This window comes from Diabrotica virgifera, chromosome 5 (assembly GCF_917563875.1).
Source record: "Diabrotica virgifera virgifera chromosome 5, PGI_DIABVI_V3a".
NCBI lineage: Eukaryota > Metazoa > Arthropoda > Insecta > Coleoptera > Chrysomelidae > Diabrotica > Diabrotica virgifera.
Window position 1 is genome coordinate 256750008 of NC_065447.1, and position 17923 is coordinate 256767930.

A 17923-nucleotide genomic window follows, 5' to 3' on the forward strand; every position below is an offset into this window, starting at 1 on the left:
CAAGGGGGACTATGCTAGCTCAGAAGTGGGCCTTATAATCCACATGAAATTTGAAAAGAACATAGAAAATATTGAATATATCAACCATCCAATCCCAAATATTGTAAATTGATATTTTATCATTAGTTCGTGTTTTACGTTATCGAATGCTTTGTTCTCATCATGTAGGCTGTAATACTTTATAATATTACATGCTGTAATCTCCATTTTCCTAAATTACAAGGAAAAGGAAGAAAGAAAAGGAAATAGGTATAAAATACTATCAGGTATAGAAACTTCGAACATTTATTTTAAATGGAACTAGAAAATTTTACAGGAATAAGCATAATATGTATTTATTAGAGTAACTCATTTTTTAAAATATAGCACTACAATATAATTAAACTTTATACTAATATAAATCGTACTTTACAATTTAGAGGAATAATCTGTAAACTTCTAGCACTAAACATAAAATACATAATACTCACTGACATTAGAAGTGTTACATCTAGAAGGAATGATTTCTTGTATACTTAATTTTGTGGCAACACAATCTATATTTCTAGCACACTATAATAACAATATCAATGTTTTATCTTTTATACTTCTTGTAAACTTCAGGCGGTTCATCCTGCACTGTTCCAAGGAAGGTTTTCTTGGATTTCAGTCGCTTTGGTGGTGTTAGAGCTTTGTATAGGGCATGCCGCTCTTCCGTGATCTGTTTAATTTGCTCTATGTGCTCTGCAACTTCTCTGCGCGTTGAGGCTTCTTTCTTCAAAAACTGGCGTTAATGTTTTGCCGTAGCCACCTCGTTCACCGGATTTAAATCCTATCGAACATGTATGGGATATGATGGGAAGGAGACTGTCCACTGTCCACTGCACCATCCTCCACAGACTCTGGCACAGTTACACCATGAAGTTCAAGTTGCTTGGAATGAGTGTACAGGAATGTATTCAGGTAACGGGGTCGCCAAATACATTATTAATTGATCTAAATCTAATATGTTGCCAAAAAATACAGTTCAAGAAATTATTCCTTATGGGTGTAGCACTTCTAATGTCACTGAGTATAATTAGATCCTAAAACTAAAGAGTTCTTTACACATTTAAATCACAGGATTTCGCCTTTCCAATTGGCCGCATCACCGCTGGTTTTGAACGAGGCATACTAGTCAAACTATGTGTCTGGAAAATAACAACAATGTATGTATATTATATAAAAATCAATTGGTTGCAAATGCTACGGATCTAGTTCATGCATGCATGCACTTGGCTTAAGCTGACCTACACTATGATAATAATAGTAATGTATCTAAAGCAATAGCCTTGTTAAAACCAAGGAAGGAGCCATACAATGCCAGTAGCGATAGACCTATTTCCCTGTTGTGTTATCTTTTCAAACTATACGAGAGCCTTATTTTGTTCCAGAAATGTCGACAAGCACCTGATCCTACATCCTCCAACAAGGAGAATTCAGACCCGGCAAATCTTGTACCGATTAAGTTCTCGTACTAACAGAACACATTGAAGAGGCCTTAGAAGAAAAACTTATAAGAGGTGCTGCTTTCGTAGATCTGACAGCAACCTACGACACAGTGAGGCACAAGACATTGCACCACAAATTGTACCAAAACCGTTAATGACCACCATCTAGTATCGTCGGATATTCGTTACTGCAAAATAGACGTTTTTTCGTTACGCTGGTGAACAAAATAATTAGGTGGAGTGTTCAAAAGAGCAGCCTTCCTACAAGAAAGTGTTTTAGCACCAACGTTTTTCAATATATAAACGATCAACACACGCCGACTTAAACCAATCACTTTCTCTATGCTGACGATCTCATAATATGTGCTCAAGGAAAAACTTTTAATGAAATGGAAGAGATAAACAATGAGAAAAACAATACCTGCAGAATTCCCCGAGACCTATTCCTCTAAAACCGAAGTCTGTGCCTTCCACCTCTTGCGCAAAGAAAGCAAAACGAAAACTCCAAATTACGTAGAATTGTAATATGTACATTAGAACACATACACCAACCTAAATATCGTGGAATAACTTTGGTCCCTTACCTACAGACAACTGCATAAAAACGAGCGGGAAAGTAAGAACTAGAAAAAGCTAACTCAGAAAGTTAAAGGGCAGTAAATAGGGTACATGTCCTGGCGTCTTAAGAACAAAAGCACAGGCAGTGTGTTTTGTAACTGCTGAATTATACGTGCTTCATTTGGAACAGATCTGCTTACACAAACAAGTTGATACTCCGTTAAATGAGACATGCAGGATAGTAACGAGATGCATGAAATCGATGCCACTCCCAAATCTATAGATGCCATATACAGAGCTCGAACCACGAAAGTGACTAAAATCCAGGAAAAGCTTTCTTGAAACAGTGCAGGATGAGTATTTTCCTTTTCCGTAGGTTCAATGGACTGACCAATCTCTAGACTAAAACTTGGAAAACCATGAATAGGATAAGAACGGAAGTCGCCCCATTAAAATTAAACATGTCAAAATGGGGAAAAATCGGAAAATAGACCAAGAGGACCGACATAGCCCGATACTTGGCCGAAATTACATGAATGACATGTCCGTACACGATAAAGAAAGAAGATTCGTGGTTTCTATTATCTGCAAACCAAACGAAAGATGAATGAAATGAGACACGGGAAGTCTAAAAGTTTAGGTCTAAAAGGATTAGTTTTACTCCTAAGCACACCTTACTAAGACGAAATAGAATATATTTCAACGAAATAACGAAATTAAGAATATGTTATATTTCAGTTTGTTCAGAGAGCACCATAAAAGCCCTTAAGTACGTTTCACTCTTATTAGAGATCTTCAGAGGGGTATACAAGTATACAGGGTGGGGCATTAGGGTGACAAAGTCCAATTACTCGTTTGTCGTAAGAGATACGAAGAAAAGTTATTTAGGTAAAAGTTGGGGCACACATAGTACCACAATTTAAAAATATTTTCAAATATACAGGGACGTCCGTATTGACTGGGTGACACAAACTTTTTTTTTTAATGGAACACCCTATATATTTTTACATTTTTTGATTATTTTCAATGTTTCCTTTCTTAAAATATAGGGTTTTGTAATATTATACGCCGCGGTTTAAAAGATAATTACGTTTTTTTGTTAATTTCGTAGCAACATTTGCACCCTGTAGAATTGTAGGGATTCGACATCAAATTTTTATTTTATGTTCAAACGATTTTTGATATAGTCTACTATTGTTAAACATTAACAGTATAGCGAAATGTTTAATTTTAGTATACAGGGTGGTTCGAAACTCGGAATGAGTATTTTCTGAGTTTTCTAAATTTAAGTATTGTAATGAAATGATATTTTATGGTACTTTTTTATTTCTTAAGCATTTCCTATACCTAAGTGCTTTAGTTTGTAAGTTATTCGTGATTCTTTAAGCCAAACATTAATTGCAACAAAAATTACGTGAAATTTTATTAGGTGGCCGTGAAAATATTAAATCAAAAATAATTTTTCGAAAAGGAAAATACATAATAATCTAGCCTGATCCTTAATTTATTAATATTGGATGAGATATCCAAATACATTCGTAGTTAAGGTTGTTGGTGCTTAAAATATTAAACATACAAAATTCTCCTAGTTGGCTATGACATAAAATTTGCTTAAACATTTGATATTATACTATTTATATAGTTTCAGTTGATTTGTTACCATTACCAATATTAATTTTTCTAATGAGGAACTGATTAAAATTGCGTTGTGTTAGGAGAGTATACCAAAAATGAGTTACTTGCAATAAAAATTTATCATCAGCCATTCCCTGATAGACGACAACCAAGAAGAGAAACTTTGAAAGTATACTAAAACGGTCTCAACAGACTAAATACTCAGATTGTAAGAACGGTTGTACTAATATGCAGATCCTCGGTGACACTAAGGATTAAATTTAATTCCTGTTTTCTTCATTTACAATAGTTTTTGTTTTATCAGATTTATCATAATCTAAGTGTCCAGTCCGTTGAAACTGTTCTAGTAAATTTTCAAACGTTTCTCTTCTTGGTTGTCGTCTATCAGGGAATTTCTGATGAAAAATTCTTATTGCTGGTATTAGTAATGGTAACAAAGCAAATGGAACTATAAAAATAGTATAATGTCAAATTTTTAAGCAAATTTAGTGTAATAGCCGACTAGGTAGAATATTGTATGTTTTTATTAATATTTTGCGCACCAACAATCTTAACTACGAATTTATTTGGATATCTCATCCAATAATAATAAATTAAGGATCAAGCTGGATTATAATTATTTTTTTTTCCAAAAATTATTTCTGATTGAATATTTTCACGGCCACCTAATAAAATTTCACGTAATTTTTGTTGCAATTAATGTTTGGCTTAAAGAATCACGAATAACTTACAAATTAAAGCACTTAGGAGTAGGGAATGCTTAAGAAATAAAAAAGTACCATAAAATATAATTTTATTACAATACTAAAATACACGGTGTTCCATTTAAAAAAACTCAGAAAATACTCATTCCGAGTTTCGACCAACCCTGTATAATAAAATTGAACATTTCGCTATACTGTTAATGTTTAACAATAGTAGACTATATTAAAAATCGTCTAAATATAAAATAAAAATTTGATGTCAAATCACTACAATTCTACAGGGTGTAAATATTGCTACAAAATTAACAAAAAAACGTAATTATCTTTTAAACTACCTGTATATTTAAAAATATTTTTAGATTATGGTCCTATCTGTACCCCAACTTTTACCTAAATAACTTTTTTTCGTATATCTTACGACAAACGAGTAATTGGACTTTGTCACACTAATGCCCCACCCTGTATATGGCTACCTACAGAGGTGCCTACAAAGGTAGCCATATATACCCCTCTGAAGATCTCTAATGAGAGTGAAACGTACGTAAGGGCGTTTATGACGCTCTCTTAACGAACTGAAATACAAGACGTCTCTTATTATTAATTATTTTATTCTCTTTAGTCTAAAGATTTTTTTTAAGATTCCTTTGAAGTAATACAAACTTTTCTTCATTATAAACATTAACTAGTGAGTTTCACATTGTCCCCCACACTTTTGCCTAGCTTCGTGACAATTGACACAACAAGCTTATTTTTGAGCAAATGATAAAATAAAAAAATTACCAATAATGATATTAGGCGGTCAGGAGAAGTAAACAAACCATCATCAAACTTTCATACATACTGTGTACGTATTGACGTACTTCCCCTTATTAAAGTAATAGATAGTTACCTCCAAGTTTCTTGGAGTTCTGTATTTGGAGGTCATTTTTTTCATCAAACCATCTTTGTAAGTGTGAAATTTATTCTCTTTCCCTTTAGCTGAAGAGTCGATTCCTTTTGTTGAAGAACGAATGATTGTATCAGCTTCGATCTGTTTTGCTCTGAACCGTTGCCAGAAAATCTTTGTGAAAGTCGTTCGGAATTTTTTGCTCAATAAGCAGTAAATCAGGAAGTTGCAGGGTGCCATCAGCATCACCATGAAGTTGCAGAAATTACCTAAAACTGAACATTTTGATTAGATAACTTATTGTAAGAGAACCGTAATAGTATGGTATAGTTAGACCCAAACCCAGACATCCAAAGTGAAAGTTATCCTCCAACACTAAATTGTTCTATATGGTCCACATAATGTTCAGAAAAAAGTCACACCATTTTGAGCGTCGAGTTTTGGGGGATTAGCGGGGAGAAATCTGCAAATTCGTAATTTTTTACGTTTTTCGTCAATATTTCTAAAACTAAGCGGTTTAGCATGAACAACCTTCTACACAGAATTGTTCTACATTAATTTTGAAATAAAAAAGGCGCTATGCATAACCCTTCTAAAATGAACGGTTCCAAAGTTACGGAGGTAGTATAGTATAATTTGTCCAAAAAAAGGCCTAACCCAGACATCCAAAGTAAAAGTTTTCCTTCAACACCAAATTGTTCTATATGGTCCACATATTGTTCAGTAAAAAGTTACACCATTTTGAGCGTCCGGTTTGGGGGGGGAGATGGGGGAGAAGTCGGTAAATTAGTAGTTTTTTTACGTTTTTCGTCAGTATTTCTAAAACCTTGCTTTAGCGTAAGGAATGTTCTATAGAAAACTGTTCTACATAAAATTTAAAACAAAAAAGGTTCTATACATAATTGTTATAAAATCAATGGTTCCAGAGTTACGGAGGGTGAAAAGTGGAGGTTTTCGATACTTTTTATATTTACCGATTTCTCCCCCCTCTCCCCCCCAAACCCGACGCTCAAAATGGTGTGACTTTTTTCTGAACATTATGTGGACCATATAGAACAATTTGGTGTTGGAGAATAACTTTCACTTTGTATGTCTGGGTTTTTGGTATAGTTATATCATAAATATTGCCCAAAAAATATAAAAAGTATCGAAAACCTCGACCTTTCGCCCTCCGTAACTCTGGAACCGTTAATTTTATAACAATTATGTATAGAACATTTTTTGTTTTAAATTTCATGTAGACTATTTTGTATATATAACACTGTTTACGCTAAAGCATAGTTTTAGAAATATTGACGAAAAACGTAAAAACCTACTAATTTACCTAATTCTCTCCCATCTCCCTCCCAAACCGGACGCTCAAAATGGTGTAACTTTTTACTGAACAATATGTGGACCATATAGAACATTTTGGTGTTGGAGGAAAACTTTTACTTTGGATGTTTGGGTTAGGCCTTTTTTTGGACCAGTTATACTATACTACCTCCGTAACTTTGGAACCATTCATTTTAGAAAGATTATGCATAGGGCCTTTTTTTTAGTTCAAATTTAATGTAGAACAATTTTGTATAGAGAGTTGTTCATGCTAAACCGCATAGTTTTAGAAATATTGGCGATAAACTTAAAAAACTACGAATTTACCGATTTCTCCCCCCTCTCCCCCCAAACCCGACGCTCAAAATGGTGTGACTTTTTTCAGGACATTGGGTGGACCATATAGAACAATTTGGTGTTGAAGGATAACTTTCACTTTGGATGTCTGGGTTATGCCATCTTTTGGATCAACTATACTATACTATAACACAAAAACAAGTTCGGTAAAATTCAGTACTGTGCTCTGTTTTTAATCCAGGAGGAGTAATTCAAATTTACCCAAATTCAACTCAAATTGATCCAACCGTAGGAAAGTTTACTCCACTGTTATAAAATTTTGACACTAATGACATTATGTAACAATAAAACACTGAAAACGTTTGTTTTCTATACATTTATAATGACATTTATGAAATTTTGACACATTGGGCATTTCATAAGTTAATTAAGTTATATCAGCGACTTTTGTGTTTTCTGCGTTATTACTTTAATTTTTAGATTTTTAGTCTGCTTTTATACAAAATACAGTTGTTGTTTTTAAAACACTCTAGCGACGTGTTATTATAAAATAATACTTATGGGTTACCGTCGAATGCCGATAGGATCAACAAAAAGAGAAGATGTATTTTGTGATTTTTTTAGCGACTTCTTTTGGTGTGAATCTGTCTTTTTAGTTTACTCCTCCTGGTTTAAAAACAAAACATAAATAACTGAAATGTTTTAAAAATCGTTAATAACCTTTTCTTTTTAATTTTAATTGATTTGATATCATTTTAAAGATTAAGTTATTCTTTTTCTTAATATTATGTTGCCTCAACTAATACAGAGGCCAATATGACAAAGACGGATAGAAATTGTAAGAGCAACGTTCCCCAAGATGAAAAACTGCAACCTCAGAATAACTTCTTCAAATGCCATTCGGAAACAAAAGCTCTTCGGACTTTAGAGATGGCTGCTCTGAAAAGTTCATTTGATGTACATCCTTGCCATTCTCTCAGGTTGCACAGCCACGATATTCTGCGTCTCCTTATTCTTCTTTTCCTTGAATCTCTCCCTGCATAATGAGTTGCAGCAAGTTGTAATTTTGATGGTATTTAAGATTTCCATTTCTTTATTTTTCTTTCTCCGAACCTCTTTGTGACGTGTTCTGGTCCACGATATTTTCAGAATTCTTCTGTACACGCACAGCTCGAATGATTCCAATTTTTTCACTGATCCCACACTCAAGGTCCAAGCTTCCATTCCATAAAACACAGTCGAGACAACGCAGCACCTAGCCAACCTAACTCTAGCTCCAACTTCAAATCTCTTTTCTTAGCCTTTTCTATTCTGAGTTTGATTTCCTGGAAGTAATCATTTCTGGAGTTGATCACTGTTCCAAGATGCGCATATTGGTCTACTCGTTCGACATTGGTTCCGTCTATGAAAAGATTCTTGTTTTTTCTTTTTGAGTTTCCGATATTCTCATAAATTTTGCTTTCTTAACGTTCATTGTTAGAACGTAATTTTATTCATACTTCACTATTCTAACCATCAGTCAGAATAACAATCAGAGTTAAATTTTGGAAATACTAGGTGTACTCTGCCTCGTTATATGAAGGCTTGGATCATGAAAGCTCTACATCGAGGACTTCTAAATGGGGAGATACGATATATAATTCATTTCTTTGTATTTTTGCTCTCCAATTTTTTGCCCTCTCCGTACACTAGGAGGTATTCTCCTAACCATTGCTATCATTTCCATCTCGTTTTTGATAATTATTATTTTGTTAATATTTATAGTATGTACCTATTCGTATTTATTGTTACTTACTCAGTCTTATGTTCATTTGCACCTTATTTTTTGTCTCATTAAAATGATAGTAGATAATGTGTATAGCTGTTGGAATTTGACATATTAGAAAAGCGAATACAATGCCTATCAGCATTATCGTTATTCTTTTTTCGTTTGTCCATGAAGAACTTTCCTAAAACATATATAAAAGCAATATTTATACTTATGTAACAGAGAAAATATGCTTACCTATACTAAAATGAAACTAATATAATTATAGCAGATAGGGGTTTTGTGTATATTGGAAAGACAAAGACGTTTATTATTAAACATTTTGACGAAAGTCAAATATTTTGTCTGCAGTAAAACAAAAGGGCATCTCAATAAATGGCCATAAAATAAACAACCTACTTTTCGCAGATGGCACAGCCCTTCTTTCAAATAATCAAGTAGAGCTGATTGATCTTATACGGCTGGTCAAAAACGAAAATCAAATATTTGGTCTGAAATTAAACATATTATCAAAGACAACGATCATGATAGTGGATAGGCTACATAACAATCATCCACACAAAACCACAATTGATCAGTTTATGGTTGTGGGCTCACTTAGATCTGGGATCATTGATCACAAACACAGGATCACTACAGGCAGAAATAAAACGTAGATGTAATTTAGCAAAAGTTGTCACAGCAGAAATGACCACAATATGGAAAGACTGTCAAATTTCAAGAGCGTTAGAGATGAGGTTGATCAACTGCTCAATATTCTAACCTACGGATGTGAATCTTGGACCCTGAGACAATCGGAAAGAAGAAAGATAGACGCCACTGAAATGTTCTGTTGGAGACGAATGTTACGAATTCATTAGACCGACAGTAGGACAAATAATTCAATTTTAAGAGAGCTAAAAGTTAGCCAACGACTCTCCAGTAAAGTCCACCTTCAACAATTAAAATACTACTTTGGACATGTTATGAGAGCAAACACAGAAAACATGGAAAAAGTGAAAGACTCATTATACAGGGAGAGTTGGAAGGCCAAAGATCACCAGGAAGATCACCAGTAAGATGAATCGATCTAATTACATGAATATTCAAAATACCTATGCATGAATTAAAAAGAAATGACCAGAGACAGAGATCTTTGAAAACGAATAATACACGACATCACGTCGACCACTACACTCCCTCCGGGGGGTCAGCATTGAAGAGAGAGAAAACAAATAATCAATGCAGGAAAGCTGGTCAAAATATGGAAGAATTCTCAAATTTCACGAACTCTAAAACTGAGGTTGATCAACTGCTTAATATTCACGATACTGTTCATATAGATGGGAATCTTGGACTATAAGATAAGAGGAATGAAGAAAGATAGATGCCACTGAAATGTTCTGTTGAAGGCGAACGATACGAACTCCATGGACCAACGACAGAACAAATAATTCAATTTTACCTACCTAAATGAGATGAATTCCAGCAAACAGTTTTCAAGCAAAGTCCATTTCCAACAATCAAGATACTTTGGACATGTTTATGAGAGCAGGCGTAGAAAACATGGAAACACTTTCCTTGGATTATCCAAGCAAGGACAGAATGCTCAAGATAACGAGGAAGATCCCCAGAAAGATGGACCGACCAGATGACATGAATATGCAACAGATCTATGCATGAGTTAAGGGAAATAACCAGAGACAGATCTTTGGAGATGAGCAGTATATTTGCCAACAAATTCGCTACTGCGTGTGAAAAAGAAGATAAGTCAAAAAAGGTATATCTAAGTAAATTGAAATTAAAAATTGGAGGGAAAATTTCGTATCTAGAAAAGGCATTTTTAAATATGTTCTGATACCTTAATTTTGCGAGAGAATGTAGAAACATTCAACAAATAGTAGGGTCAATAGAAAATTAAAAAAAAGTTACGGTATCAAGACTTTTGATTGACTTAACTCCTTTTACCCAATGAGCTGTTTGACTTATACCTTTTTTCGTAGACTTAACCCTTTTTACACAAAGACTTTGTTGACTTATATGACAATATTTATTGACAATAAAAATAAAAGGACATAAAACTTTGCAGTATAAAGGATTTATTTCCTAAAAACATTATAAACTAGGTACTAATCTTCCTCCTCAGAAGATGACTCATTTAGCAGAACATCTATTTCTTCATTGCTCGTCGGAAGATTAGTGTAAAAATGCCACAATGAATGTGGAATATATTGAAGAAGATCCCTTAAATGTTCCTTTTTTATACTGTAATATGAACAACTCCTCTGGTGCTTTTTTGGTGTTAACATGTTGTTACTTCTTCCCCTCTTCTCAAAACTGACAGCTTGGAATGGGAATTTTTATACAAAAGAGTTCGTTTATTTTTTTCGTATCGAAACTACCGTACATTTCGTATCGAAACTAGTTCTGCATAATTAAAGAAGTCATTTCCCTCCGTCTCGGTAACTTTAAAAGGTCATTTTTTACCTACTTGGCGGATAAGTTGAGCCCAGTCATTAGGATGTGCAATATTACCATCAAATTTCTTTCTCTTTTTCTCTATTAGACTGTGGTCTTTATCACACTCCACATGGGTGTGCCCAGAAAAAAGGAATTTGTGATCAATTATCTCTATATTCGAATTTTGTAAAGCCACAACACAAGCTGCCGACATAAAAGAAATTTTATTCTGACCCCCACAAGAATCAGAATACATGACAACATGATTCACTCCATTTTCTAAATCTTTTAGTAAAAATTTATGCACGAGCCAATCTCATTTCCTCCTCTTTTTGCTAATAATTCATACCAAATATAACAAAAAGCTTGCGAATTAATATGGTAGAGAATATGGTTTAAGAATATGGTACAACAAAAGCAAAAGTAGTGAAAAGTGAGTTAAGTCATGTAAACAGTTTACAGTACTTTAAGTGAAAAACGAGATATGTCGAGTTAACTCGTTTTTCACTATTCGTGTATATCAGTATATTATTTTGAACAAGGAGTCACGTAGACATAACTCCCTTTTCACGATGTTAAATTGAATTTGATGTGACTTAACATGTGATGCCATACACAAAACATGGTAGATATTGTTTATGTTAACTTATCCCTTTTTGCACAATAAAAGTTCCTGTTGTTTAGATTCGAAATTTGACTTAACCCTATTTTTGATAAATTATGACTTAACTCCTTTTTCACGCGCAGTAGCGAATTATTGCAGTATTTGGTTGGTGCCGTTAAGTTTCGAGAGGTAAACAGATTGAATAGCAGGTATAATAATTAAATGTACAATAGATTAACATTTTATAACTTTCTACCTGTGCTGGAAACTTCACAACACCACTTAAACACAAATGACTTTGTAATAAGCCTAAGATAAGGTTTTCTGCAATAATTTCTTGACAACACTTATCAGCCTGATCACTACACTCCCTACGGATGATCAAGACTGAAGAGGAATGTTGAAGAAACGTTAGTAATCGAGAATTAAAGGGATATGTAAAAGAAAAACAATTAAAACTTACATGAGAGTTTGTCATCACTCTTCTGGTCTTCTGCGACGAATACACTACTCTGATTAAAAAACAGTTAAACGTTGCTATCACTAGTAAAGGTATTATGGCAAAAAACAGTGCACTATACCAATAAATAAAGTCTGTATAAGTTTTGTTCTTTCCTAATTCTGTATTCTCTACATCGATCGTGAAGTTTTTTTCACAGCAATAAGTACTATTCTCAGATTCTTTAAGACTTCGTACATGGTGAGTACTAGCGGCACTTGTGCTATTGCTTTTTTTTTCTAATGCTCGACTTAAATCTGCCTCTAGGGACCTATTAATTGAATCCACGTTACTTGTAGAATTTAAAACATTAGGATTAACAGGAACCAAAATGATATGTGGATGATTAGTACAATTGGAGAGGATTTGTTTTATCTTGTTCTGAATATATTTATCATAACCTTTGATAACAACTGAGCCTAAAGCATCTGAACCAAGACTGCTAGCTTCAGACTCAACATAAGTAATATTTCCGACACTTGCACTGGTGGATTCTAAATGAGGGGACTCTGTATAGTTCAATTGGTCAATGGGACATTCTTTAACGCAGATGTCGTTAAAGGTGAGCTGGTATTCGAATGTTGTTGATGCTGTGGTAACAAAGCAAAAGACGTAGACTATTGCTATGATTCCTTTTGCTCTACGTTCAGTACAGAAGATTTTTCCTTTCATCGGATAACGAACAGCGATGAAGCGTTCTATGGTAAATGAAACTGCTAACCATGCTGATGTTGCACCTAAAAAACAAATTCAAGTTATGAACATCAATTATATCACGATGGAGAACTATGTTTATTATTAAATATACAGGGTGATTAATTAACAGTATTTAGGTGAGATTAGGTTAGGTAGACGAAGTTTCGTCTGATTGCGCAAGGGATGGAGTGACAATCTTCCATAGAGGCAACAACCCTCCAATGAACAAGCAAAATTGCTTATGTAAAGGAAGGAGATGGCATATGTGGATTACAATAAGGCATTCGATTCCATAGAACTCTGGGCCGTATTAGAAGGAATGGATAATGCAAGGATTGGTTTCAGATATAGAATACTCCTAAAATAGACAATGCAACAATGCAAATAAATTTATCAGAAGGTCTAACAACAAGCAAAATAAGAACGAAGAGAGGAGTTAAAGAGGAGACACTATCTCTCCAAAATTATTTACTCTTGTATTAGAAGATGTGTTCAAGAAGTTAATTTGGAAACACCGCGTAGGGAATTAAAATTGATGGCAGATTTTTAAGTCATCTAAGATTTGCCGATGACATAGTAGGTACTCATAAGCAACAATGCAGAAGAACTAATCTAGATGCAGGGCCGCCGCTACCATGCGTGCAAAGTGTGCATCGCACACGGGCGGCCGATTATAGGGGCGGCCAAAAGCAGGCCACTGATGATAATACTTTTTTTAAAACGAAAATAAATTCAAAAAATTAAATAGTGATAATTCAGATATTTCTATAAACTCTAATAATAGAAACAATCGAAACAAAAATGTCAGAAAATGTTATTTGTTATATGAACTGCCCTTTTGCAGCTGTAGTCGTAAAGTAGTTCCGGGAAAGCTTTTTAGTTCAAAGTGGCTGGCGGCTTTCGGAATTTAACATATATTTTTATCTACGTGGTCCATATGCGATTTTTTCAAATTGTGAACATTTATGATTTGTTAAGACAGTATTATACCAGAATAGGATACTTTCCAAGAATTTAGATACGTTGCTCTCACTGAGTAATAAAAAAGTCTTTTTTATTATTCGATGGTTTAAAACATATTTTTCCACCTACCTCTACCGAAAGTATACTTTTCCGGACCTGATTGTAGGGAGCAAAGTTGTACTTTTCTTCCCTGGGGAGGAAAATATTTTTCCTCCCTAGGGAGGAAAAGTAAAAGTGACGTCATGGTATTTCATTCATGAAATATAACTTATTGACGCCCTGTACAATATCTATTTTCTATTACGTAAGTAATATTATTTTCATTTAAATATCTATTTAATTATTTAAAAAGTGTTAATTATTTCTTTATTTATTTCCCATTAAAAGTAATTGATTATAAAAATGCCACAAGAAAATAGGTTCACAACAATATTACGTAAGTATCTATACATTTTAACGTTTATTTATAAAACACCCTGTATTTTGCAGAATGGTAAAAAACAGTAAATTATTATTTTGATTTAACAATGTTTACATTAATAATTTGACTTATATTTGACAGTTGACAGTTATATTGTACCTACTTGTTAGTTTTAGTTTTAATAAATTTTTTTTGGTTAGTTACATAAATAAATTAAGTAAAAATGAAAAATGACTTGTTATTAATTTGAGGAAGGTGGAAAAACCATATGTATAACATGGGAGTAAAGTGCCTTTTCCTCCCTTGAATGATTACTGCCCTCCGCTACGCGTCGGGCAGTAAACTTCATTCTCGGGAGGAAAAGTAGCACTTTCCTCCCTTGTTATACAAATAGCTATTTTATTACTCGATGGTTGCTCTGTTATAATATTGTTCCTTTATGCTTATGTATGGTTATAGATGGGTTATAGTTCAGTCTAAGTTGAGAATTTGATGATTTTAGACACGTTTTTGATAAACGATTTGGTTTGTAATATATAGTAGTGTGCCCGTTTCTTTTGCACACTGCTGTATTTCAAATTGGCCTGGATCCAGCGTACCAAAAAAAGTTGATTAATAGCAAGCTGAAAATTTGTTAATAGCTTAATGGTGTCTAGTCGGGCAAACTTTGATATACGGGAACACTGAAACAGGGGATGTTTTAATTGTGGAACAGTTTTAAAACTTGGAACGTCAGATTACAAAAACGTTCCATGTATTTTGTCGGACAGATCATCCAATTGATTTATTACCCTTTCATTAAACTCTCATGCAAAAATCAGACTGCTATTACACTAACCAACATGATTCCTGTCATTGACATGTTCTGCGTGTTCCACTCATTAAAATGCCCAGTTGGTGATAAACACCAGTCTGATTTTTGCATGAGAGTTTAATGAAATGGTAACAAATCAATTGGAAGTTATGTCCGACAAAATACATGGAACGTTTTCGTAGTCTGACGTTCCAAATTTTTAACCTGTTTCACAATTAAAACTTCCCCTGTTCCAGTGCTCCCATACATCAAAGTTTGTCCGACTAGACACCGTTAAGCTATTAACAAATTTTCAGCTTGCTATTAATCAACTTTTTTTTGGTAGGTACGCGGGATTCAGGTCTATATATTTAAATATATTAGTAAACAATTAAGCATGCCGAATGTTGTAAGTAGTCTTGTAAACAAAATTTACACATGTAGGTATTAGTGCAAGATTGCATTTCTATAATAATAACTTTTTTTGGTACGCGGGATCCAGGTCTAAAAGTAACGTCGAGATCAGAGCAATTATTATTCATATACGCGTTACGGTGTCCTGCACATTTCTTTAAATACTAGTTGATGAAATGTTGAAACGACTAAAGTGTTGGCAGGAGGCGGCAAATATTAAGTTGCACACGGGCGGCCAACACTTTAGCGGCGGCCCTGTCTACATGCTAAAAGAGCTTAAACAAGAATCTGAGAAAGTCAGTTTAAAAATGAATAAAATGAATTTAAATAAAAGAAAAGTTATGACAAATCAACATATCACAATCGACTTAGATGGAAGTGAGATCGAAAGTATCGAAGATTATATATAGCTACCTAGGTATGTCACACGATCACCCTAGGCAAACAGAATTAAACGGCAGAGATAACTAGAAGAATCCGAATGACTTGGACCGTGGTAGCAAGACTAAGTTATGTGGTGAAAAACAAAAAGGTACCAATAAATTTAAAGAAAAGGGTATTCAACAGTTATGACCTATTGAATGGAGACCATTACACTTAGAGAGGTATCAGCCAAAAGATTGAGAACGACTCAAAGGGCGATCGAACGAGCTATATTAGGAGTATCATTGAGGGAACATATACGAAATGAGGACGTGCGAAGCAGGACGAAGGTGGAGGATGTAATTGGAAGAATTGCGCAAATGAAATGGAACTGAGTAGGACACGTGGTACGGCAAAATATTGAACGGTGGACGATAAACATTGTACATTGGAGACCACGCGAGCACAGTCGTAGTAGAGAAGACCACAAAAACGATGGCTAGACGACATTAAAGCAAAAATTAGGAGAAACTGGCATCAAACAGCACAAAGCAGAGAAGAATGGGGAACTCATGGGAAGACCTTTGTCCAGGAGTGGATGCAAACAGACTGAAGAAGAAGAAGAAAGGAAGGAGAAGAACTTTTATTGTACACATACTTACTTGCCGCATCGCAAAACCAATGCGTTAGTCCGTAAAACCTCCAGTACAGTTCATATTTTCTGTCGTGAATATTGTGGTAATGTTCAAATGATAATAAAAAGCCGAACACAAGATGAATGATGTCTGCCACAGCTAGCGCTGATAGATATATGTTTGTGGAGCTTCTCATCCGTCGCCTAAAATAAAAAAAAGATTATGATATATGAAATTACTTAGTCTTCTACTCCTTAAGATGCTGTCGCCTTTCGAAAGTTGGTTTTCATCCTGATTATTTAACCTAGGTTCACTTTAGCACTTTTAGCACTCTTAGCACCCTTAGCACGCTTCTGCATGCTATTCTGCAGAAGCCGGTATTTTGTTCCTCTCCCGGGACACTCACTCGGTTCCCACAAAATTTATCCAGAATATTTACTTTACTGTTGGAAATATATTAGGAAATGGTTGCCGGATTTCTTTACAGATATCTTAAAATCAAGAGAAATCGCCCACTCACTTAAAGCGCACTTCCATTGATCATATTTATTCCATATTAGAATCAGGAAAGGCAAATAATGCTCTTATAGCCATTGTAGAATTGTACTTTTAGCATTTCAGTATATTCCATTAAATTCCATTGTAACCATATTAGAATCAGGAAAGGCAAATAATTAGCCCCAAAATTACTATTACCGACCGATTGCAATGCTAAGCTGTGGCTATAAACTGTGGTGTCTATGAACGTTTAATCTATAACTACTAAACATAAATACCGACTTAACCGCAGTTGAACAGATCAGGTCCTATCCCTAACAACACATATTGAAACAGGTTTTCAAAGAAAGCTAAAAATATCCGTTGCTTTCATTGACCTATCAGATACCGTCTGGAGACGAGGACTAATCTGCAAACTACTCCGTGCAATTCTGTGACAAAAAATAACTAAACTCATTGATGGCATGCTCACCGACAGAAGCCTTTCAAGTCATAATAGGCCATTTTAAAAGTGTCCAAATGAAGTTCAGCAATGGATTACCGCAGGGATCTGTTTTGGCACCCTTACTGTCTATTTTAGACATCGCAGCCCTGTCTAGAACAACTTTGCAGAAATTTGGCTACGCTACCGACTGGATTATTGCAGCAAGACATAATAACAGGGATGTTATAGAAACAATACTAAGGGATGACCTTACCATTATGGCAGAATACTTCCAAAAATGGAGGCTACGGCCTAATACAACGAATACCGAAGTGTGCTGTTTTCATATAAATACTGCCCAAGCCAACAAAAAACTCTCCGTTTACTTTGAAAATGTATTACTAACTCATAACTAACCCAAAAGATCGTGGAACTCTTGACAGACCTTTTACAGACAGAAGTTTTAATGGACACCTACAAACAACGACAGCAAAACTAAAAGCTAAAAACGCAAAATAATACCATCCAAAAGGTATGTTGTAC

General features: G+C 34.4%; 1 protein-coding gene across 2 annotated transcripts in view; it reads right to left on the minus strand.

Annotated features, from left to right (window-relative positions):
* Nucleotides 1-271: 271 nt before the first annotated feature.
* The window catches only part of LOC114334828 (uncharacterized), a 53614-nt gene continuing 35962 nt past the window's right edge, over nucleotides 272-17923 (minus strand). The window contains exons 4-8 of one of the 2 annotated variants that reach the window (XM_050651854.1): nucleotides 16486-16661; nucleotides 12138-12910; nucleotides 8659-8812; nucleotides 5147-5527; nucleotides 272-1169 (exon numbers count right to left, since the gene is read on the minus strand). In XM_050651854.1, coding sequence (XP_050507811.1) covers nucleotides 5190-5527; nucleotides 8659-8812; nucleotides 12138-12910; nucleotides 16486-16661 — 1441 coding nt within the window. In that variant the 3' untranslated portion in view covers nucleotides 272-1169; nucleotides 5147-5189. The remainder of the gene's footprint in view (nucleotides 1170-5146; nucleotides 5528-8658; nucleotides 8813-12137; nucleotides 12911-16485; nucleotides 16662-17923) is intronic. The other variant, XM_050651853.1, reaches the window with a different exon arrangement.